The sequence below is a fragment of the Eublepharis macularius genome, chromosome 9 (assembly GCF_028583425.1).
Source record: "Eublepharis macularius isolate TG4126 chromosome 9, MPM_Emac_v1.0, whole genome shotgun sequence".
Taxonomy (NCBI): Eukaryota; Metazoa; Chordata; class Lepidosauria; order Squamata; family Eublepharidae; genus Eublepharis; species Eublepharis macularius.
Window position 1 is genome coordinate 32,379,442 of NC_072798.1, and position 24,769 is coordinate 32,404,210.

Here is a 24,769-nt window from a genome sequence, read left to right on the forward strand (position 1 = left end):
ATTGCGGACCACACAGGTTACAGGCTGCCATACCGATACGGTAGATTAGCCTGATCACCACCAGCAGCACTAATTAAAAGAGAGTAGCACTAATTAAAATGAGAGTAGCAGGAAACACACTTGGCCAGAGTGTTACCTTTGTTACCGGCAGGGCCACGTGGAAGCAGTAAATCCAATTATAGTGCTACTCCAGTAACAAAAAGAGTCATAGTTACTCCCCTATTAGTTACTTTGTTACTTAAGGAAGAGAACTGTACTTGATGTATTACAAAGCGCAATGTTTAATTTTCCCCTAAGGAGACAATTAAAATAAAATCATTTCATAAATACATTAGCAGCATATTACCTCCTTCCCCTCCAAATTAGTTACCAAACAAGGTATATATTGTAACCACTTTTAAGGGAACATCTTAGGTATGATAAACTTCCCTAGCTAAGAATATCCCAACCTGAACCAGCACACTCTAGTTTTTTGAGAATAATCAGTTGTCTAATATGTATGGATACAACTAACTCATGGATAATGAACACTGATTTTAGCAATGTTTTTAGCAAAACTCAAAATGTATACAACAGGAAGATATTGGGCTGCTTTGATAATGGGACTTTAGAAAACACAAATCAAAGCCTTAGAGTCTCTCTATACGAGATGCCTCGGTATGTGTTCGTCAAGTGTAGAGAGACGCAATGTTAGCTGGGAAGCGTAGTTTAGAAAGACCGAGCCAGTGGAGATCACTCCTCAGAGGGTTTGTTAATTTCATATTTTCCTACCCAAAGGCTCTGTCAATTTCACATCTCCAGTCTAAAACTGTGTAGGATCACAACCAGAGGGCAGCAAGGAATGGAAATGGGCTGGAGCTGCCTTCCAGAGCCAGGCTTGAATCTGGAGAGGTTATAATGGGCTGAAGTTTCCCTTTTGGCATTTCACAGCCCCTTCACACAGCTCCAGTGTATAGCAACACCTTTGGCCTGCCCCCGGCTTTGTCCTTTTAAACTATCCTTCCTGGCTAATATTGCATCTCCTGACATGTGTTCTTCACGTGTCAGATGTCACGTGTAGAGAGACTCTTAATTTAAAAGAGGTGACAAATTCATTATTTCCAATAGTTGTCTGATCAGAACTGATTTGCAACTGCCTGTTTCATTCTAAAAGTCATGCATGACACATCAACCAAGTTGACAAGTGCACACGTTTAAAAGATAATGGTAGGAAGAATTACTCTGATTTCATTGGCTTAAAATTACTGGACAGCTCCCTTTGAAAAGTGCATAATTCATTTCCATTAAGAAGTGTGAGTGCTGATCCGTCAGCCAAGTGTTACAGAAGAGTTCATTTAATATAAACATGGTGGGGGGGGGGGGGGCAACAGTCCCTAATTTACATTTTGAGATGTCCTCCATTTCTTATTTGTGGCAAGAAAGCGTATCATTTGTCACAAACACGCTGCTGTTGAGCCTACAGTTCTCACTCCTCACAGAGTTTATCATTAATTCTTCCTCTTCTGAATCATCCTCTTCCTGGGCGGAGAGACTGGAGGTGGGTCCTTTGCAGATTTTGAGGTGACGGGTTAGGTGATACTTTGTTAAATAAGCCTTTGAGCATTTTTCACAGATATAATCCCTCTTTCCTTCGTGGGAATTTAAGTGTTTCTTCAAGTGGTTTGTCCTCAAGAACAGTTTTTCACACCGAGGACATTTGATTTGCCGTTCTCTACATAAAAAGGAAAAGCAGCATTTTAGAATGCAGGACGTTTTTAGATACTCTACCACCCTCTTCAGTTGTCCATTTTACATAGAGAACAGGGGTGTGTGAGCCAGAATTCATGATCTAGCTAAATAGTCAGTTTTATGCCGCACCAGCATAATCCAGCTATGGGGGATCACATTAGAAAATCCTGGATTATTGGTCTGCAGAAATAGTCACAGCAGAGGCAGAACAGCAGCAGTGAGCAGTGCAGAGCTTGCCTCCAATTTGTGAAGTGGAGGCAAGCTCCGTCCCATGGCAGGAGACAGGCAGGAGGCTGGTGGGCAGGACAGGAAGCAGCAGGTGGAGTGGATTCCCATCCCGCCCCTTCACCCCCACCTGAACTCCAAAAGAGCCCTTCAAGCTGCTGCCAGCTGCCTTTTGAACTCTGTGGCTCCAGCGAACCGCGCGCCCCCCCTTGCTTCAGTTTAGGAGAATTTACTGGTTTGACATTGGTTCCCTTGCTTTGTGATTCTTTAATTGGTTTAGATAATCTGATCCAGATTTCAGGGACACAAATTTTTTTGGTATACCTGGATTTGGATCACTCCAGTGGAGTACCAGATCAGATTCAAGGTTCTGGTATTGACCTATAAGGCCCTGCATGGACTGGGACCAGCATATCTACGGGACCGTCTCTCCCCATATATTCCCCAGAGGACACTCCGATCAGGGGACAAACAGCTGTTGGTGGTCCAGGCCCCAAGGAGGCCCGCCTAGCCTCAACTAGAGCCAGAGCCTTTTCAGTCCTGGCTCCCACCTGTTGGAACGCTCTGTCTGCTGAAATCAGGGCCCGGCAGGACCTACTATCCTTTTGCCGGGCCTGCAAGACAGAGTTGTTCTGCCAGGCATATGGCTGAGGCTGGGCCTCAGCCGGCCTGAAAAAAGGGGTGTATAAAATCTTAACCCTCCCTGTGAAGGCTGTCCACCACCCTGTTTTAAATGTGTATTAATACACTGTTGTTTTAATGTAGATGAATTTTTATTGTATTTTAATATGTTGTTATCTGCCCTGAGCCCACTCGTGGGGAGGGCGGAATAGAAATTTGAAATAAATAAATAAATAAATATTTTTTGGGTGCACACCCTACTAGAGAAATTAACACTTTGTTTGCACAAAGCTTGGACCTGTACAAAATGGATAAATGTGGTATGTGGTGGTAGTTAGGAATATGACTAGGCTGCAATGTAAATGATCTACATAAAAACTATTATTTAAGTTTATGGTAACAAATTAAGATAGACTAAACACAGTGCTGAACCTCTTGTGTTTTGGGAGGATAGCTACCATAAAAATGATGGTACTCCCAAAACTTCCTTTTTGAAAAGTACCCATAACCTTTTCTAGGATAGTATCAAAAGAATAGCAAAGGAAAAGCGGAGTGGCTCTCAGGGAAAGAGGAAATAGCAGGGGTGGGGGAAATGAGATGCCCCTCTCAAGTCCTTGTGGGTACCCCACTTGTTTGTAATTCTCTTCCATCTTCACATTAATAGCAGATGCTGCTGTAGAAGTAAAACATTTTGCCAATTATTCTCTGATAATGGTTTGCATGTAACTTTTGCAATCTTTAAAAGATACTACATTATCAGAGAGATGGAACACATAAGACAGTATGCATTGTTAAATGCCTCAAGCTGCCTATTATTAGGACTCTTGTCAGATGTCACATAGAGAGTTGACAGAGCCCTAGTGCTTGATCTTTTAACTGAAGCAAAATGTTGCTTGCACCAAACTGGAAAAAGACAGAAACTGTAAATATTAAGTCTTGAATTAAACAAGGTTTGGAAACTTGCCAAGTAATCCACTAACTGAATTGGTTATGAGGTGGGCTAACCACCTATTTTTCAGAAAGCTGGAAGCCTTTTTTTAACATTTGGAATAAGGCGTTACATGTTAACTGATCTGCTATCCTGGATCCATGTTATTAACCACTTACTAGCACACAAGCAACCACGAAACCAAAGAGGGTTTGTATGTACAGTTAAGTAAAATCAAGGTTCCTACTTCATTCTGTTTCTAGCATGACTTGTGTAATCTTTGGTTGTGGCTTGTTCAAAAGACATCTCTGCCCTTAGACATAAGCTCTGCCAAATGACAGCACTGTTCCATCTGGAATGGCTAGTAAATTGCCAACTTACTGTGTATGGGTGAGTACGTGCTGCTTGAGATCCTGCCGTCGCATGAACAGTTTATCACAGTAATCACACTTCAGATTTTTCTCCCCAGTGTGAATAACCATGTGTGACTCCAGGTGAGCCTTCTGAGTAAATGACTTTTCACAAAGAGCACAGCGATAGTTCTTCTGACCTAGAATTGGACACACAAAAGTTGTTTCAGACGTGTTTTAACTCTCTCCAGCTTCTAAATGTGGGTTGAAAACCCAAAACATCAGTTTTGTTCCATATACCTATTTTACAGCCTGCAATCTCCATAACTGCTCTGTGCAATTACTCCATGCCCATGAAAATGAATTTCTACCTTTATTTTGTGTCAGTTCCTGGTGAACGGAAGGCCACAGAGTTCACTTCACATTTTACTAGTGATCAGTGAGGCAGTGAGCAGTTCTGCTGTTGTCCGAGGCGAAGCCCTCCCAACCCCCCACTCAGTTTTCAGCACTTTAGAATTGGCTGTTCCCTCACCTGCCTGCTTGTTAGATTCAGGAAAGGCATGTGCTGAACTGGCTTAGACTCAGCCAAGAGCCTGAAAAATAGACATTGTGTATGCAGAGCACAGTAACTACATGGAGCTAGAAGGATCTGTGGGAAAGGGAGGGCTGTTTTGCCTAGAAAATGTGACCTGAACTACGACGAGGAAGAATGCTGTGAAACACCAAGGACCTGCACAGGTTCTTCAAGGATAAGGAAGAAAACACAGCTCATTACTGTTGCGTTCTTTCTATTCTGCACAAATGACCTGTTAACCCAGGCTTTGGTGCACCTCATTTAAGAACTGGCATTCACTTCCTTAGTATTGAGAGCTGGGCATATCCATGTACATGGGATGAGTAGATTACAGCTACTCTGTTGAGCATCTGCACATTACAGTTCTGATAAGAGCTACTTAGCTAAAAATAAAATCAAAAACACCTGAGATCAAAGGGAAGGGTAACCATAAGGCTGAAATGAAAACAATGTGCAGCTGGATCATGGGACTTTATTACACAATATAGTTCGTAACAATCCAAGCAGCAGTCACAGTTGGTATTCTAGTCTAGGAGCGAGTTCAGAATTCACAGGTTTTTAAAATCAGATTTCTTCTCTAGCTCGGATGACCCTTTGGAAAGCTTTACTCACCTGTATGTATTTTAAGATGAGTTCGGAGATTACTGGGGTCACTAAAGGCTTTGCTACAGAAATCACACTTGTGTGGCTTCATGCCCATGTGCCCCATGAAGTGGACATGAAGCTTAGAAGGAGAGATGAAAGCTTGAGGACACATGGAGCATTTCCACTTCCTTTCCTTGCTGTGGCCTGGCCCCTGGCTGCTAGTATGTCCCTGACTGGTGAGGTGGCTGTGGATATGACTCGTCAGGTGGGCCTTGAACTCGCTGTAGGAAGCACATTCTTTCCCACAGTGGCAAGTGTGCACATCAGGGTGCTCAGGAACACCTTTAAGACAGAAGGAAACTACTGAGTTAGAATCATTACAACCCTCAAACGGTGGTTGCCTTGCTATCTAGTAACTCTAGATTAAAGGGAGCATCTTTCCATTTCAGTACAAAAAAATTATACAGCTTGGCCTTATGGGTATAAGAATGCAACAGGACAATTCTGATGCCAGTTAAGAAGTTCCAAACTACAAGGCGGGTTGGTCTATAGTATGCATTGTTCATGTATAAGTATTATTGTTTAACAATGGATAAGAACCCAAAAGGTATCAAAACAATTCTAACCCACACCCTTTTCTCCAGCAAACCACATACTAATGTCCCTTAAATGGGGTCATCATAAAGTACAGCCATATGAAACTGCATATGCAATAATGTACAGGTCAGGCATTATCCAGTTTCTTCTGTGGACTAGGCTCACACTTGGACTTGATAGGTGATCTTGAGATCACAACTGAACTTCCCAGCTGCAAGATAGTGCTTTTGTAAACCATCTGTAATGAAAATCTCCAAGGACAACACACCCACAAAATTAACAAAATGATGCTAAACATTCAATATAAACTTCAACAGAGGAAAACTTGGGACCAAGTAAATCTAGAGAATAACATTCAAAAGTTAGTCCTTACCAATCTGTCGGGCATAATCTCGACTGTAATAAAAGAGGAGCTCGTGCTCTGGATGGATATCACGTGAGGTGCAGAAGTAAATTTTTCCATCATGAGGGTAAGCCACCAGATTCTGTTCTTCCCGGTTCCTATTCCATGCAGGGAATAAATTCTATTAAGATTTTATGCAATTAACTTTTAAACCATTTCATTTTTGCCAATGTCCTAAGGACATAACTATTCTCAGCACGTCAATTAAAAACCAAGAGTAACAGATGCTACTAGAAACATCCAGCTTCCTAGGGATGCAACAAAAAGGGAACCTGACAGAAGGAAAATGTCCAAGTAGTTAAAAAACTACTACTTGCTGTTTGTAATTATCTAATGGTTCCAAAACTGATAATTTCATCTCTATCCAACAGGAGGCAAGTTTCTTAGAAGATCGGGATTAAAGCAGGGCTAGGAGGCATCTCCAACTCCCTCCCCAAGAGCCTGATTTTCTCAGTTACGAACGTCTGCAGGTCTGAGTGTCTATTCCACTGCTTGAGTTTAGGCCAAGTATATCTTTTCTTTTGCTGTTTCGGCTGCAAGAACACAGACTGAAACAACTATTGAGAATACTGACCCTGGGAGACAAGAATTGCTGGAGTGAGTTTTGCACCTGCCTCTCATCACCTTCCACTACTGGGAAGAAAGACAGAGGAGCACTTTGGGATTAGTTTGTGACCCAAGTGCATCCTCAAGTAGAGTCCATCCAGGCCCCACTCCTCTCTACAACGTTTTCTGCTGTGTTGGCGATCGCCATTCCCACCGTCTACCTCAGTTCTCAGGCTCCTTGTGGTCAAATATTGGGGTAACTTATTCATAAAATTCTGGCCAAAAGAATCTTTGTGGCAGGCACATGCTGCCACAGCTGCTCTTGTGACTCATGGTGCTGCCAAAGCTCAATTGCTGGCCTCTCAGCTTGTCTGCCCATGTCTAGATTTGTAGCTCTACAGCTAAGTTGCTGGCAGTTCATTGATTTTTTGCAGCAGCACTAGAAGAAGCATAACAAAAAATAAACATCAGGTTTCAAGGAGGGATCATGGCTCAGTATGTGCAGAATGTCCGGGATTCAATCACTGATGCCTCCAATTAAAGGATCATGTAGATGGCGGAAGACTTTTCTCTGCCCAGCACTACAATCAGAACAGACAATACTAAGATAGGTTGACCACTGGGCAATTGTATGTAAAATTTCAGATCATATAAAATAGCAGTCAGCAACCTAACACAGAAAGACCAAGCATGGAAAATTGTTGTGATAACTTGGAAAACTGTAGGAGGGACTCTTCTTAAAAGAGGCCCAAGATGCTGCCTCAAGTTCACAGGTCGCCTCCTCAGCCAAGACAGGAGAACATGTCCAGCTACTTCCTCCAGCCTCGGACCTCATGAGATAACTAGATTTGCAGTCTCCCTAGTATCTAGCAGGTGTTGCAGGCCAAACTTCTAGTGCCCCCATACTAAATAGTACTGCCAAGGCAAAGACTTATGCAAGGTGTTGTGATGGGAGTATTTCTGGTTAGAATACTGCATTGTGTGTAGGAACAGCGTTCTACTTGAAATAGGTTATTGCTAAATCTGTAGTAGCTAGCTCTAGGAAGGAAGGAAGCAGAGACTCCTATTCCACTGCCACATGCATTTCCTTCTAAAGAACCCGCCTGCTAGTGGACAGAAGATATCACATCTATGGAGTACCTGGTAAATGAAAAGGAGAATTCGCAAAATTCTGTTCGACAAAGAGTGTATTAACATACTATTTTCTCCACTAAAGACACCGGCAAACATTCACTGTTCATAAGTTAGTACGGTTCATCATTTCAATTAAAGATTAACAAAAGTACTATTCAGAACACTTAACTCTTTAAAAATCTACCTGATTCTTCTGCTGCCTAAATCACAAAGGAATGTGGCTATGAATGCTTGAAGGAAATGGAAAGTTTTGTCAAGGTTTTGTCAAGGTTTAGAAAAAACAGCTTTAAAGGAACCGTTTCTTGATGGTTTAATGGCATTTCATTTTCATTAGCAACAGCCACTCAGAAAGCTTTTGCTGAGAGGATAAAAAGGCTTTAAACAAAAAAATATCATATTGTTTGACAAAATATCTGCAGCAGAGACAACCTATGCACACATTTTTAGAATGTATACTCTGTTCTCTAGTCTACAAGGGCTCCTGTAGCAAAATACAAAGTAAAAAAATGCTTTTATGCAAAAAAACAACCCCTCATAAAATAATCAAGCAGAAGCCCATAAATTGTAGTCCATCTTTACACTAGCCATCATAAATTCTGCTATGAATAGAAAGGTCTGAAGCAGCTTAAAAAATATGATGTAGGGGGTGAGGAAGATGCTGCAAATACTGCATAGGCCTTGGAGAAGCCCCCAAAGTGGACCATTCCCTGAGGAGTCTAGACAAGAAGGAGAAATTCTTTCTCTTACTTTGAGATCAAAAGCATTTGGGGCTCTTAAGGGTTAAAACAGCACTTTGAATTTCACCCATTCATTATCTAGTAATCAGCATAGTTCCTTGAGAGTAAGTGGGGTTAAAATATTAATGTCAGAATAAGAGATTTCCTTGAATCATGCCCAAGTTCAAATGATTAAACTTCAGAATACTTATTCCATCACTAACTCTTACAAAGGGAGTATATTATCTGGTCTTAAAAAAGACGAGATTCTGTTACAAGATTTCAAGTGTATCATATGACATACAATCACTAGTGTTCTGCTAATGCACTCTTTGCTTGTCACTTCTCTTTCTCACCTGGCTTTCCGCACAAACATCATCCAGTTACATTCGTTCTCATCAGTTGTGATTATGTAGAATTCCAGAACATTGTTGTGATATATCTGACAAGAAAAAGTAAGATAAAGAACTGGATTAGATAGTTCAAAATCTCCACATGAAACACCTAAGAAAACCAAGGGATGCAGCTGCTCACAAGATTCTTACGAGTCTAAATAGCCAGATAAAGCACAATGTCATATCATAGGCTACTATTTCTGTTAAAAAGAAATCACTTCCTTTCCATCCAACAATGAGCCCCAACTCATCCCCATTTCTGCAATACCCACACTTGAATCCTGCCAAAATGCCAACTTAACCAGAGCTCCCTGACAGAGCTTCGTTTTCTAAGATTCTCAGGGGTGGAGCTATGCCAAAAGTGAAAGCTGCATGATTAAATCCAGTTTTGAAGAGCAAGACAGATGTGCCCTAAGGGATCATTCATGAGCACTGTTAATAGGAAAAGTGAGGTAAGTTGTCTACCTGGAACACCTCCCCCCAAAAGAATAATAGATGAAGAATCATCATTTACACCTAATTCAGAATACTGTTTCATTATACCTAATGCCATATTGCATTTTTGAGTGTGGAAAGAGGTAATTAAGCCACCATTTCTATATAAAATAAAACCATGTGGAAAAGAACCTCAAACGAACCTTCCAAATGTGATTTGCTGCTTTATCTGTCCAATCAGCCACCTCCATGGAGTGACTCTGCTGTCCAATGAGTGGTCCAAAGCAAGTCCGCACAGGAATAGTTTCTTGAGCCCACACACCTACCAACAGTATTAAGAAAAACAATATTCCACTGACTACACAGTCAAGAATTACAACTAGTGAAAACCAACAAAAAGGGATACGGTATTTGTAATACAGGGCTCCAATGTCTACTGCTAAGCATCAGGTCATGAAAGCTTATACAAATGGGATAGTCACAGAAACAACCACCACCACATAATGCTTCTGGAGATAAGCTCAACTGTAATCACTGCATCTACATTTCTCTCATCCAATAGCAAGTAATTTACTTTCAAGTAAACTCTGAAATTGAGGTCCTGACCTCCTGCACTCATTAAAGATTGAATGGCACTTCCTGTAAAAATAGAAAAAAAATTATTTCAAAAACTGCAGAAGCACCAAGAGACTCAACAAGGCTCTCAGCTTACCAATTCTTCGTACAATTAAAATTCAACAACTTAAATTATGACTTGAATTATCCTCAGTTACTCTGCACAACATCTCTGGCCAGGTTTTGTTAGCTGCATTTCGGTTACAGAGAACAATGGCTACGCACTGTTCTTATTACGGCTTACATTTTAAATTACACAGAATCCCAGAAAACAGAGAGAAAGCCAAACTTAAAACTTTTACTATATTAACTGAACTAGAGATAAAAGCAGCTAAACTTAAGTAATAATATAAAACACTGTGGAAACTTTATTACAAAACGTCAAATACAACCCATTTCTCTTCTTTGTTTGCCAAGGCCTAATCCTAGTAATTGTTTTGAAGACATTAATAAATATATTAGAGAATTATACCTGTTAAGAATTGTTAGAACAACAAAGCTGCTAGTCTCTGCAGCTCTAAATCTTATTTTTATTTTATCAATCTCTTAATTAGCACTGACACAAGGCAGAAGTATCATCCCTTGATCTGTGGCCACAAAATGAAGACACTCTTGCCCTGTATCCATAACATTCTGTCCAGACCATTTTTCCCCATGTAGCACCTTTTTATCATTCTTACCAGATTTTTTAAAAGTTAGGATTCCCACACCCACCCCCTTCATAAAAATCTGTTGTTAACAAGATCCTTACCAGCTTCAGCTCCCATGATAGACTGCCGGATAACAAGTTGTTTGGGCACAGAAAGCCTGGCTCGACTCTCTATTGGGGTGTCTGAAACAAAGGTCACAGGCCCATGATCTGGGCAATCTGATGGGTATGCCTTGTCACAGAGTGTGCACCCTGCAAGTGAAAGGAGATAATGAGAGAAATATTCTTTTGTATTACTGCAGATCCAAAATATAAGAGTCAGATCTGGATAGTAAAGGCAAAGAGCATACATTCATGTAGTGCAGCATCCAAACTATTCTGAGAGTATGCTAACAATCTCTGGTTGGCTGGGCCAGCACCATTGCAGCTAAAATACAGTGCAACATCTGAGTCACTCCGAGTCATCCTATCATTCTTTAATACAGTTGGAGACCTAATTAGTGAGAATGACCCACAGGAGGGTCATAAAAGTGAGCAGGGTGCTGGCCGGCCTTCTGTGAGTGCTGCTAGAGCCCATGCCTACCACCAGCACTGGGTCCTAGTGTAGTTGCAACATGTCCACTCACACTAGTTTGCTTACATTTGATCCTCTGAGCTCCCACAGCACTGCTGCTGTGTAAGTAAAAAGCATTCATGATACCAGAAAAATAATGTTTGAAGATTAAAACACTGAATGAGCCAGTGCTTAATAAGCTGAGGGCAAGGGAAACATTCTGGCCATCTGAGATTTGGAAGTGGTGGCATTAAACTTGTGGTCAATGCCACAATTATTTCTGCCTCTCAAAGAATAACAACAACCAGGGCCGTTTCCAGACGGCTTACCTGGCTCCGGAACGTTGCGCCATCTTGTGGGGAAAACGCGAAATATCGCGTTTTCTTGCGCGAGTTTTGCGTGACGTCATGCGATGTCACGCAAAACTCGCGCGAGAAAACGCGACAGTTCGCGTTTTCCCCACAAGATGGCGCAACGTTCCGGAGCCAGGTAAGCCGTCTGGAAATGGCCCAGGACTTGACATTCACATATTACAAGACCACCAAACATGATAAAAATATGGCACACAGGAACATCAAGACAAACTAGTTGAGGAACAGATATTAAAAAGTATATAAAAATACAACTACTATGCTCGTATACCGGTCTTCTGGACAGGGCAGTGAACGAAGTCAGTGTACTATTATCTCCACAATACAGTTGGGGAGCTGGGCTGAGACGTGTGGCTTACCTAAGGCCACCTACTGAGCTCATGGCAGTATTGGGTTTTTGAGCCAGTAAAGGGCTGATTTGCAGTCCAACCACTTAACAACTATGCTATGGCAGGATATTGTGACACAGAGATACTGAAGTTCAAGCACAACCAAAGTACAGGCTGCTCTAAGTAGACACTGCAGCAATTTAGATATTTTGTTCTCCTTTGAGCTCTTCAGAACTCATCATCAGTACTTGAATGTTTGCAAACTGTTTTCCAGTATTTTGACTGGACTTACAAGATAGATTTTCCTGTGGACCTACACATCTTTTACAATACTTTCCCACTTCCTACTACCACAGTTGTTCTGTATCCACAAAACTAACTGTACAAAAATACAGCTCTTAGACATCCATTCTGAATCACTAGCCAATAAACTTGACTAGATTTAGGATTACTAAATGTATAATAGATGAAGAATCAGCAAGTGCAGGCCAATTTTTCTTGAATGCAAATTCTTCACCAAAAGGGACAAAGAAAAACCTCAACTTTAACAATTTCTATTTTGTGCAGGAAAACAGAGAAACATGCCTGGGCTGCCAAAACTCAAAAAATTAGATTTCTTAAAATGTATTGTACAAAGTTTAGCTCAATTTGCCCAGCTTCTTTTGACTCACTATTGGTCTTCCCCACATGACCCGGAAGAAACTAACGCCGGAATGCCACACAGAGTTACACTCTTCTAAGTCTAGTGAAGTCAGTGGCTTAGAAAATGGTAACTCTGCTTAGGACTGCACTGTAAAATTATTGCAAGAATCCTCCTGGCTCCTTTGTACAGTAGTTGCAAGGTTGGTACTACCCAGGGGTCAAGGCAAGCATATACTGGCACACACTCACATATGGTAAACAAGGTAGCCATATTTTCTTTGTTTGAATTTGAGTCTTCTATCTGCAGTGATGATGGTACAAAGGCAAGATTATCAGGAGAGACATCCACATGATCTTGTCCCATGGCTACTTCCTGGCTTATGGAAGATACTGTCACGGGTTCCAAACTCAGACCCACTTCATGTAAGGAGACAGATTCCAGGGATGTGAGGTTATGTGAGGTAGAAAGTGCAACACTCACAGAATTGCTGCTCATAGCTACTGTATGAATAGAGTCACCGAGCGTTCTGTCAGATATCCCGCTGACACGGCCTGCAATATGATCAGGCTCCATAACGACTGGAAGTTCCAAACTGCTACCGTGAATGGGGATGACACCATTATGTCCCACAGTGTCTGCAGTTAAGCTGCCACCAACAGCGTCCACAGCTAAGGGCTCGTGATTCCGGCTGCCAGCTGCAATCTGGGAATGATCTCCAGCTACATCACCCATTGTAAGTTCCTCAGCCATCCTGTCAGTAGAGATGGGACTGGTAACTCTTGAGACGCTTTCCATGGTAATCGTTGTATCCAGAGTTACCTCATGGCTGTCGCTGGGATGCAAGCTTTGAGTGCTGTGGGTGTTCACTGAACGAGAATCCATGGAGACAATGCCTGGTTCAAGACCCACCGTTCCATTCGGCTGGTAAGGATCCAAGCCAGAGGGGTTGCTGGAGACAGATAAAGCTGGATTGCTATCAACATTTATGTTGTTGGGGTGGATATACTGAGGCGGCGGTCTGTCAGCTAAGTAAGATAAAAGACCTAAGGAAGAGAACCAAAAGAAATGGGAAGAGCATTAATCTGTAGCTGGTGGTCAAGTCTTGGGTTTCCAAGTCCACTGGCAGTCTATTTGTACACATTATGTCAGAGATTTCTACCAGTTCCACTTTAAAACCAGACCACAACATTTAGTTAAAAATGAATGATATGGTCTGGTTTTAAAGTGGAACTGGAACCCTAAACTATAGAATAAACATCTTGCCAGTAAGAAATTTAAGCAACATCAACCACAAGAAAAGGAAAAAGAGATGTATATTCACAATAACTGCAGAAGCTTAAACTGTCAGCACTTACTTAGAACAGCTGTAGACCCTTCCTTTCTCCAAAAGAGCCAGGACCAAATACTCAGGGGCCCTCATGACGACTTACAACAATAAAGCAATTATGAAATCCTACAGCACTTTTTAACACACTCCCTCCATTTTGTCCTCAAAGTAGCCCTCCTGTAGGAATGCCTGCTGACCAAAGACTCAGCTCAACCATCCTCCTTCTCCCGTACCCTCCCCTAACTACACTACTCACCAGGTAGAATGTGTCTGAAATAGCTGCTTTCAAGGTGAGGGTAAGGCGGTGGAGGTAGGGCATAATTTCTCTCAGGTATACCACACATCACTCCTCGATCTCCAATGCCCATTGGAAGCATCAAAGACAATGCAGAGGGCAGAGATGGCCCCAAATTGGGAATTGCAACTGGTAATCCTACCAAGAAAACAACACAGACAAAACAGTGAAACTACAGTTTGCATATAGCAAATTATGAAAGGAACAGCAAATTATGAAAGGAAGAGAGAGAAAAAAAACTGGAAAGGTTATCAGAACTTTTGCCTTCCAAAATGAAACAAACGCTCCTTGAAATATGAATTCTGCTTCCTTGCTAGTGCACTGGAGCTTGCCTCAGGCTACAGGAAAAACATATGCACCTGAATTTCCAACACAAGTTGACCACGTCTTTTTTTGGCAGCATTTGAAGAGCATTCTTATACCTGAAAATTAAAATGAATCCTGAAACAACCTTTAGTAGTGGCATAACATAGGGAAAGCATCTAAAGACAATACTGGCTTCCTTTAGGCACAGGAAGACAACCCCTCCCATTTTCCCTAAATAGGCTTGATCAAGCACACGCCTTTCTGCTAGCTTGGGAAGCACAAAGAATTAGATAACACAATGAGCCATTATTTCCAGAGTTACCATATTACCTGGTGTTGGTATGGCATTGTGTGTTGGGGAGGAAGCCAGGCCTAGGTGGTTTCCTGAGACCGTCAGGGCACTGCTTGCAGAGGAAGCTGCCAGCTGCTCCATCCCTACGGGGCTCAAGCTCATTTCATTCATCCTACAAGAAAGAGCATTTATGAAGCTTAGAAATTATATTCAAATTTAGAGTTCTCAGAACCGCTCCTTGTCCGGTTTAGTGTTTGGCACTTGAGTCATATAATGTGCATAGGAAAACATGACACACGGAACACAGAATGCCAAAAGTTTATGAATTAAGGTGACAGATTCTCAAGAGGTTTATAAACTGTACCACAGAGAGATTAGTAGCACATTTATTATTTTTCATTTTTTTTAAAGGGAACTGACTCGAGGTTACTATTATTAGTTGATCGATTTATCTGTCTTCTTTTCTATATTGAATTCAATGCTGTTATGGCAAAAATTCTATAGAGTTCTGTGCTGTTATGGTAAAATACAGTAAAACAACTAATCATATAGCTTACAGAGGACAGCTTCTTTCTCTATATATAATATCTGAATTTTAAAAAATCATTATTATTCCAAATAACTAAATAAGATACCACTATTAAAAATAATCAATGGTTCATTATCCTATCACAGTTTTTATCTCACCAATCCTCTATCGAGTTCAGGACAGTGTACGTTTTTCTCTCACCTCCATTTTATGCTCACCAAAATACTATAAGGTAGGATAGGGTGATAGATCCAAGATCACCCAGTTTCATGGCTCAGTGGAGATTTGAACCTGTGTTCCAAACCCTAGTCAAACACTCTTAACAACTGCAGCACATTGGTTCTGTGCATTTACTTGATGTCTACCCTGCCTTTCAATTAAAAAAATACTATTCAACTGAGCTGCTTCTATCTCCTCTAACAAAAAGAACTGCTATACTTTGCCTCCCAAGCCCCAGTGCTCATTATGCCATTGTGATTACTCGCATACCCCTTTTATCTCATTTCATTCCCTGACCACTAGCAAGCAGACAGTCTCACTGGATGCCCCTTAGGACTTTTCACTGTTTAAGGGTAGAGATAAGGAGCACTTATGCCTCACAGGAGATGCTGAGTGACAGCAGTTAATGTGCAATCCTACGCAAAGCAGTAAGTCTTTGTTCCCTTCCTTGACAGCCCCCATAGTCCCCCCCCTTTCCCTCACCAGCCAACCTACCTTTACCTGCTGCCATGTCTTCAGCTTGCCCTGACCTAGGTTAGCCCGATCTTGTCAGATCTCAGAACTGAAGCAAGGTCAACCCTGATTAGTACTTGGATAGGAGACCACCAAGTCAAGCAAGGGTTGCTACATTGAGGCAGGCAATGGCAAATCACCTCTGAATGTCCCTTACCTTGAAAATCCAACGAGGTTGTTATAAGTTGACTGTGACTTTACAGCAAAAAACCCTTTCAGTTTTGCCACTTTCCCTACCCCTGGGAGCTTCTCCCTGAGAAAAGTCTGGCTGAGTTGTGTGGTGGTTGTTAGTGCTGGGCTGGGCCCAGTGCTGTCATGGTCACTGCTATTGGCACTGGGCCCAGAGTCTGGCCAGGCTGTGTGGCAGCCAGCACTGAGAAAGGGTCTACACTGGCATGGCCCAGTTGCATGTTGGCAACTGCTAGGCTGAGTTCTACGGTGGCCATAGAGCTGGACCAAGTCATCTGCGTGGGCAGTGAGTCTCTGGTAGTCACTGCTGGGCCTGTCCACAGTGAGTCCTCCTCCGTCAGGAACAAAACAGTGGAGAGGAAGGTTTGGCAGTATTATTGTGGTTGCCTAACAACTCTCAACATTTACTGAGAGTTCTCTGGACATTCTTTACTTAAAGCTACAGGTATTTTTTCTGTTATTTTGGGGAGTTTTAATTGGGGAGTTTTAATTTTTCTGTTATTTGGGGGAGTTTTAATTTTATTCCACATGACAAATTTTTCTGCAACTCAGTGACTTCCTTCAGGGTCATAGAGAAATCCTGCCCCCGAGTCTGCCCCAGCTCCATTCTATGGCTCTGTTGATCATATCCTCTGCAGTGCAGTTTGGAAATAAATATTTTGACAAGCAGGGACCTGAGAGAAACTGATGGGAAAATTCCCTTACTAGCCCTTGCTTTCTCCTCTGGCTTTTGACACCCCCTCCCCCAGCACCTTTCCCTACCACTTTTCCCATCTCCTCCTCCCATCTTTTTTCCTCCCACTCTCAACTTCTTCTCTGTCTTACCCACAACACTGATCTCCCCCTAGACTTTGCCCTCTTGCTATCCCCTTGCCCCACCCCCTGCCAACCTCCCTTGCCACCCTTCCACCTCCCCTACATTCTATAATAAGAGTAATAATGTGCTTATATTTATTTATATGCCACTCTTCTAGAAAAATTAATGCCTCTCAGAGCAGTGAACAAAATCAGTATAATTATTATCCCCACAATACAGCAGGGGAGCTGGGGCTGAGAGAAGTGGCTTAACTAAGGCCACCTGCTGAGTTCATGGCAGTAGTGGGATTCAAACCAACAGAGTGCTAATTCGCAACCCAACCACTTAACCACTATGCTACAGAAGCTCATATGCTACTATTACAGCAGCTACATTCTGCCCATCATCCTGACACTCTGAATATTTCTTTTTTCACATATCTCCTTACTTAACATGCAGCCCAACAGCAAATCCTTAATCTCTCAAGATTGTTTAGTCTAAGTCAAACCAAAGAAAAACTAATACAGGTAAGAGAAATTTAAATATGGTTGCATGAAGGGAAAAAATCAAGTTCATGAAATGCTCTATTTGTTTTATTTATCCGTACATTTATGTATCACTAACAGTCTGTTTATCAAAGGGTTTCTGTGAGGATAAAAATTGACAGGAGAATAATGTAAGCTGCTTTGGGTCCCCACTGGCGAGAAGGGAGGTATAAATGAAATAAACAAATAATTAAATATTTGACAGAGATAGATAAAATATGTCTGGATGCAGAACTATTCTTTATTTTTATTTATATTAAAAGAAAGATTATGTTATTTCGCTGAAACAAGATTACAAATATTGGCTCAGTGGTATAAAGTGGTATTCTGCCCTCCCCGCACCAGCAGGCTCAGGGTGGATTCCAATTAATAGAATTATACAAAATACAGTATCTTTAAAAACAATAAAACATCTTAAATATTTAAAAAAGAACACACACAACAAGCAATACAGCAGCAGGTTTTGAAAAACATACGGCAGCAGATTTCACAGCAACCACCACCCAACCACATCCAGAAATATATGGCAAAGGCTAGGTGGTAAATATCCCTTTGTAGGGGTACAGCTTTCTCTAAGTGGCCAGCAGGGAGTCCCAGTGTGTCAACCATATACCTGGTGGAACAGCTCTGTCTTACAGGTCCGGCGGAAGGATAGCAAATCCGGCCAGGCCCTGATCTCTTTAGACAGAGCATTCCACCAAGTTGCAGCCAGGACCAAAAAGGCCCTGGCTCTGGTCGACTCTAAATGGGCCTCCCTGGGGCCAGGGACCAGTAGCAGCTGTTTATCATTGGATCAAAGTGTCCTCCAGGGCTCATAACGGGAGAGATGGTCCCGAAGATATGCGGGTCCCAGTCCGCATAGGTCTTTATAGGTTAGTACCAAAACCTTGAATCTGATCCTGTACTCCACTGGTAACCAATGCAGCTGGCGCAATACCGGTGTTATATCTGCAGTGCAAGGCACTCCAGTGATGACCCACGCCGCCGCATTTTGGACCAGTTGTAACCGCCGGATCAGGTTCAGGGGAAGCCCTGCATAGAGCGCGTTACAGTAGCCTAACCTAGAGGTGACCATTGCTTGGACCATTGTAGTTAAGTCACGAGTCGAGAGATAGGGGGTGAGTTGCCTGGTCTGTTGAAGATGGAAAAACGACGAACTGGCAACCGCCATGATCTGGGCCTCCATTTTCAAGGAGGCATCCAGAATCACCCCCAGGCTCCCAACTCTTGGGGTCAGTGTAAGCACCGCCCCATCAAGTACAGGGAGCCGGAGTCCCAAATCCACATTCCCGCGACTCAAGTACAGGATCTCCATCTTTGAGGGGTTTAACTTCAGCCGACTCTGCCGCAGCCACCCAGCCATGGCTTCAAAAGCATGCTCCAAGGCATCTGGGGCCGATCCAGGCTGGCCATCCATCAGCACATATAGCTGGGTGTCATCAGTGTACTGATGACACCCAAGCCCGAAACTCTGCACCAGCTGGGCGAGGGGGCGATATTGAACGATAGCGGGGAGAGTACTGCCTCCTGCGGTACACCACATACTAGTGGGTGGTGGGATAACTCCTCCCCAAGCGCCACCCTCTGTCCCCGACCATGGAGAAAGGAGACAAGCCACTGTAGTACCATCCCCTGTATTCCCGTGTCGGCGAGGCGGTGGGTCAAAAGGGCATAATCGAGCGTATCGAACGCTGCTGAGACATCTAGTAAAATCAGCAGTGCCGATCCACCTCGATCCAGGTGTCTGCGAAGATCGTCCGTGAGGGCGACCAGCCATGACTTAGCCCCATGGCCTGAGCGGAAGCCGGACTGGAAGGGATCCAGGGCCGAGGTCTCCTTCAGGAAGCTCTGCAGCCATTTCTCTGCCACCTGCTCAATCACCTTGCCCAGGAACAGAAGATTCGAGACTGGGTGGTAACTGAGCGGGTCAGCAGGATCCAAAGATGGCTTCTTTAAAAGGGGCCTCACTACTGCCACCTTAAGTGCCCCAGGAAAACCCCCAGAGCCCAAGGACTGGTTAATGATGGCCTCCGAAGAAGCCTGTAGTCCATCGACACTGGCTTTCATCAGCCACAATGGACACGGGTCCAGGAGACAAGTGGTAGGCAGAATCCTGTCCACCACCTCCCCTAAGAGGGCTGAAGCGATCGAATATTAACCCCGAAGATGGCCAAGGGGCCTCTAGTTCACATACCGAATCAACTGTGGCCGGCAAATCACGGCGGAGAGACGGGACTTTCTCAGCAAAAAAGCTCACAGAAGCCTCACAGCTAATGGCTGAATTCAAATTTTGACAGCCTCCATCGGATAAGGAGACCAGTGAACATACCACATTAAATAATTTGGCTGGGCGTGAGCTAGGTGATGCAATGGAAGCTGCGTAGAATTCCTTCTTCGCAGCTTTCACTGCCACTTCATAGGATTTCATAAGCAACCTATAAGATGTTCTTGCCTCTTTGTCACAGGATCGCCGCCACACGTGCTCCAGCCGTCTCAGCTCCTGTTTCTTCCACCGAAGCTCCTCTGTATACCAAGGAGCTCAGCAGCTGCAGGGACAAAGAGGGTGATGGGGTGCGATCTCGTTGATGCCTCCGGAAAGCCAGCTGTGCCAGTCCTCCACCAGCTCATCCAACAAACCGCCCTAGAGCATCGGTTCCCGCAGAGCATTATGGAAACCAATCGGATCCATGAGTCTCCGTGGGCAAGCATAAAACCTTGCAGGGAGGGCGTGGCATCCCCAGTCGAGCCTTCAAGACTGTGTGGTCTGACTATGGTACAAACTCTATCTTATCCAGAACCACATCCAATCCCACCCCAAAGATCAAATCTAGCATGTGGCCTGCTTTATGTGTGGGAGCCAATACAAATTGAGAAAGTCCCAGTGTTGCCATGGCTGATCCCAGGTCCACGGACTGCACTGAGGTGGCATCATCAGCGTGGACACTGAAGTCCCCAACACTATCTTTCTGGGGTACTCCAAGGCCCACCCCGCAACCACCTCCAGTAGGCGCAGCAGAGCATCATACATCTGGTTCCATATTGCTGGTTTCTTACAAAGCAATAATACAAAGGATTACATTGTTTTCAGAGCTACCAAGTGGCCCAGCTTCCACTAATAAGGACTGAAAAGTCACAATCTGTGTTTGAGCACACAACTTGAAAGCACATGTCCAAGCACATGAAAGAGTACTTGCAATATATGGCTCTTCCCTCTGCCCTGCCTTTCACCTGTCACCGGTATGTCATTAAAGATGATGATAACAACAAAAACAACAACAAACAATTTATATACCATCCTTCAGGAAAATTAATGCCCAGTCAGAGCAGTTTACAAAGTATGTTATTATTATTCCCACAACAATCACCCTGTGAGGTGGGTGGGGCTGAGAGCACTCCTAGAAGCTGTGACTGACCCAAGATGGCTACAAGTGGAAGAGTGGGGAATAAAACCCGGTTCTCCGGATTAGAGTCCTGCCGCTCTTAACCACTACACCAAACTGGCAAACAGGATTGGTATGTCTAAGATGAGCTTTCTCCATCACTGTGATGAAAAAAACCACTTACTCTGAAATTTGGTCTACTTAATTTCTAAAGGAACAGGAGCCTCAGAATGACAACAAAAGACACATCTCTACCCATAGGTTCTTATAAGCTACAGCATATCTTTCATATAAACATGTTTCAATGAGATGCAGAGTAGGGAAGAAAGGGATGTCAATTCAACATGGTATTTTGGACAGTTCCATTACCCAAGATCTACAATATACCATCAAAAACATGTGCAGAAGGAACAGAGAACAAGGCATGGGGCGAAGTAATACCTTATTCTAGAAGTCAATTGAAAGGTTCCGAGGATGTGTGTCTGTTGTCCTAAGAGCATCAAACTTCAGACCAGCATTGGCCACTGCCAACTTGATTTGGCATCACTCTTAATGCTGTTAGCACTTTAGCTGCCCTATGCCTGCAGCAAGCTGCACATTCTGTCCTCATCAGAGGCCACAGCAGGAGCCTTGCCAGTTCCTCAACCACTGCTACTGTCTATTGCACCTAAAGGCAAGAGGCTTCCCCCTTACCTCACACATCCCCGTGGGTCCACAGACCCCAGTTTGAAAATTCTGATCTTTAACTCTAGCCTTGCTTTGGCTTTAAAAATGGTATAAGAACTATCACTAACAATGTGTAACCCCCTTTTATTAGAACTGTATTACAGACTGCACCTACCAACTACAGCTTTAGCTACAAATGTTTGAAATAGATTTTAGGCTACCCAGTATCTCTTTGCTCGGAATTAAACTTTGTGAATCCCAACCACAACAGCATACCAATATTGCACGGACAGGGACATGCTTGTAACATCCCTATATTCTCATACCAAACTGCTGAGGTTTTTGATTCACATACTTTGTAACAACCTGTACTGCAGCATTTTAGATTTCCAAGATATGCTTGGAAAACATAACTGTCCTATAATTTGTTATCAACAGTTCAACATTAACTCTATTAGCATGTAAAATTGTAGGCTGGTCATTATATGACATGTTCATGTAGGTGTGCGTGCACGCATGTGTACATGCATTTCAAGCAAGATTTACCCCTCCCTCCCACACACACAGATTTAATTTCTAGATGCCTTGAGGGAGTTGAATCCTGACCATTGACCATTCAAGCAACTCACATTAGCAACATTAACGGGACAAAACAGGGATAGAAACTTACCAAGGAAAGATAAAAGAAAATAGGGACTGATCCTGGTGAACAAAAAGCTGGTGTATATGAAGAGTGCCTTATACTTTTTGAAAGAAATTTTATCCTATTTTTCCTCTCTGGAGTTCAAACTAGTGTATGTTATTAGCACAGCTGGCACTTTGTGCAAGCTACATAAACCTCTTGGTGCACGAAAGCCAGTATGAAAAAAATAAAAGATTTTTATTTTACTTTATTTATACCCGTCCTTTCTCCCTCCAATGGGGACTTACAATGGTGGCTTACAAAAATAAAATACTGGTCACTAGGCAGAACAGAACCAAAATCTTGCAAGATTCAGCTGTGTACACAATTACCATGCTTATTCAACCAGATAAAAGACACTCTGAACATGCTCAGAGGCACCTCTCTCACCCTAACCTACCCATATGGGGTTGTTGAGAGGATAAATGTAGGGGAGAATAATCTACGCCACCCTAAATTCCTGGGAAGAAAGGTCGTATAAAAAATGTACCAAACAAATATTACTTTAGATATCCCAGTTCGAGTATTGGAAATGAGAACTGCCCTGGACAGACACACCAGGCACACTCTCTCCAATGCCATTTTTATTTCACCCTTCCTCTAAAGCAATATACACCCTCAATGTTATCACCTTGCTGAGAGAGAGTTGAAATGGCCTAACATCACCTATTGAGCTTCAGGGTCGAGCAAAGATTATGGGACCGCTCAAGTCCAGTAAAGGCGGGACACTATAAAAGAGTGGGAAGTAAAAATCCATCTATACATTCACACGCTCCTTTCCGGGATCTCCAAGTAGCGCGCCCGGTTCCCTCTCCCACCTCGATTCCACCCTCACGACCACCCTGCGGGGTAGCCCCGCGAGGCAGCCGTGCCCAAGTAAGCGGACACTTGAACTGCCCCACACCGCCTCTCCTCACCTGCGATGCATCTGCCTGGCGAAACCGGGAAAAGGAGAGACCCGGCGGCGGTGGCGGCGGCAGCCTTCTCCTCTTCCTCCTCCTCATCTGGTCCCCCTCTCAGCCTCCGCCCGCCAGCAGCCGGGAGCGGCTCCTCTCCGCCCCAGCCAAGCATGGGGCTGATGCCGCCCAGCCCAGCCCAGGCCTCGGAGCCGCCGCCACCGCCGGCCACAACAGCCGCGGCCTCCTCCTCAGGGCGCCAGGAAAGGAACGCGCCCCCGCCGGAGGGGGTGGCGCCGCAGCCCCAGAATAGCCCCCTCCGGAGCACCGGGGAGGGTCGCGCTCAGGCCGGCGATTGCTTCCGCTTTGTTCCGCATCCAGGAAGCGACCCCGCGCGCCGCCCTTCCTGCCGTCGCTCCATCCTCCCCCCGCCCGAAACGGCGGGCGCGTTTGGCTTGGCGCCTCCTCCCTCCGCCCCGGCTCTTCCCGCCAAAAGGGCCGTTCAGCTCCGCGCTCCCCACCCCCCACACTACTCTAGTCAGTTCTTCGTGGGTCCAGCGGCACCTCAAAGATCCACAAGATTTTCAGGGTATAAGCGAGAGTCAAAACTCCCTTTTCAGATTTCTCTGAAAAGCGGACACCCTGAAAATCTTGTGGGTCTCTAAGGTGCCGCTGGACTTGAATCCCGCTGTTCTGCTGGAGACCAACACGGCTACCCACCTAAAACTAATTTGTGAATGCGCAGCATTGTTAACTTGCAGTCACCTACCTCACTAGAACTGCACAGGCTACTTAAAAAATCCACACATTTCACTGGGAATCCAATTGAGAAACACCCCGAGCCGTAGTTCAGCTTCTTCAGGAATTTCAAAAGAAAGTGCTCCTGGATGGTGGTGTGTGCAGTTACAGGAAAGGACTTGTGTAGGCGTTTGGCTGTCTGCAACCTTTCCTTTTGATCTTAATAGGAAGCAAGTAAAATCAAAACATCTCCAGGGCTCAATGGATTAACAGTTTATAAAGGTACCAGTTTCCTTTTAGAGTAGATAATCCAGCAACATCGTTGTTCCAAGAAAATGTCATAATCCAGTCTCTTCAGGGCCTGGGCCTTTGAGCTTTGGCAACTGGTTGGCAGTTGTGTGGAACATGTTGGACTAGATGGACCACTGCTCTGATCCAGCAGGGCTGTTCTTATGTCTACACTTCCCATAAAATGAGCCAAATCCACAGTGCTGTTGGTTTCATCACAGCAGGTATCACAAAGAGGCCCGTGCTAGCCTCAGTGCAAAGTAAAAACACAACAGAACAAAAAAAAGGCATAACATAAATGGAGCAGTCATTTATAAAATGGAAATAGTGATCATCATCTATATCACTGTATTGTTGCGAGGAGGCTATTTAAAACATTTTTATTCTATGGGTAGACATAAGCAACTTTTTTGGCCCAAGTGCTGACAAGAACTGCAACATCTGCCTAGGCAGCTGTTCGCGTGCCAGCAAACAAAAAATAGGGGGGGTGAGATAAGGGTTGTAGCTGGCCCAGACACGCTTGGCGCTGCCATCATTTCAGGGATCTGCCTTGCTGTACAGATCTGAGAGGCAATAACATACTTTGTAAACCACTCTGAGTTGTCCTGAAGGGTGGTATATAAATCAAATATTATTAATTTATAAGCAGTACGTTGTTTACTTGAGTAGAGATCTGGCCCTGTGTGCCAAACAAAATCATCCGGGATACCA

The 24,769-nt window shown here is 43.7% G+C and overlaps 1 protein-coding gene across 2 annotated transcripts; it reads right to left on the minus strand.

Annotated features, from left to right (window-relative positions):
* Window positions 1-257: 257 nt before the first annotated feature.
* On the minus strand, window positions 258-23,879 carry PRDM4 (PR/SET domain 4). Of its 2 annotated transcripts, none has more exons than XM_054989268.1 (11): window positions 23,802-23,879; window positions 14,656-14,789; window positions 13,981-14,157; window positions 12,646-13,440; window positions 10,604-10,753; window positions 9,441-9,559; window positions 8,764-8,849; window positions 5,982-6,109; window positions 5,039-5,353; window positions 3,884-4,052; window positions 258-1,711 (listed from the first exon to the last, which is right to left on the minus strand). In XM_054989268.1, the coding sequence occupies exons 2-11, from the start codon at window positions 14,786-14,788 to the stop codon at window positions 1,405-1,407; spliced, it is 2,379 nt and encodes a 792-aa protein (XP_054845243.1). In that variant the 5' UTR covers window position 14,789; window positions 23,802-23,879; the 3' UTR covers window positions 258-1,404. The 2 variants fall into 2 exon arrangements, with proteins under 2 accessions (XP_054845243.1, XP_054845242.1); XM_054989267.1 differs by lacking the exon at window positions 23,802-23,879 and adding an exon at window positions 23,054-23,398.
* Between the last annotated feature and the right edge of the window lie 890 nt (window positions 23,880-24,769).

What these genes read in the sequence shown, in the direction of transcription:
- PRDM4 (XM_054989267.1), bottom strand. An exon ending in TTTCAGACACATTCTACCTG is followed by an intron (nt 13,441 to 13,980) that starts GTGAGTAGTGTA and finishes TCTCTTCCTTAG; the next exon opens with GTCTTTTATCTTACTTAGCT. An exon ending in CACGTACTCACCCATACACA is followed by an intron (nt 1,712 to 3,883) that starts GTAAGTTGGCAA and finishes CTTTTTATGTAG; the next exon opens with AGAACGGCAAATCAAATGTC.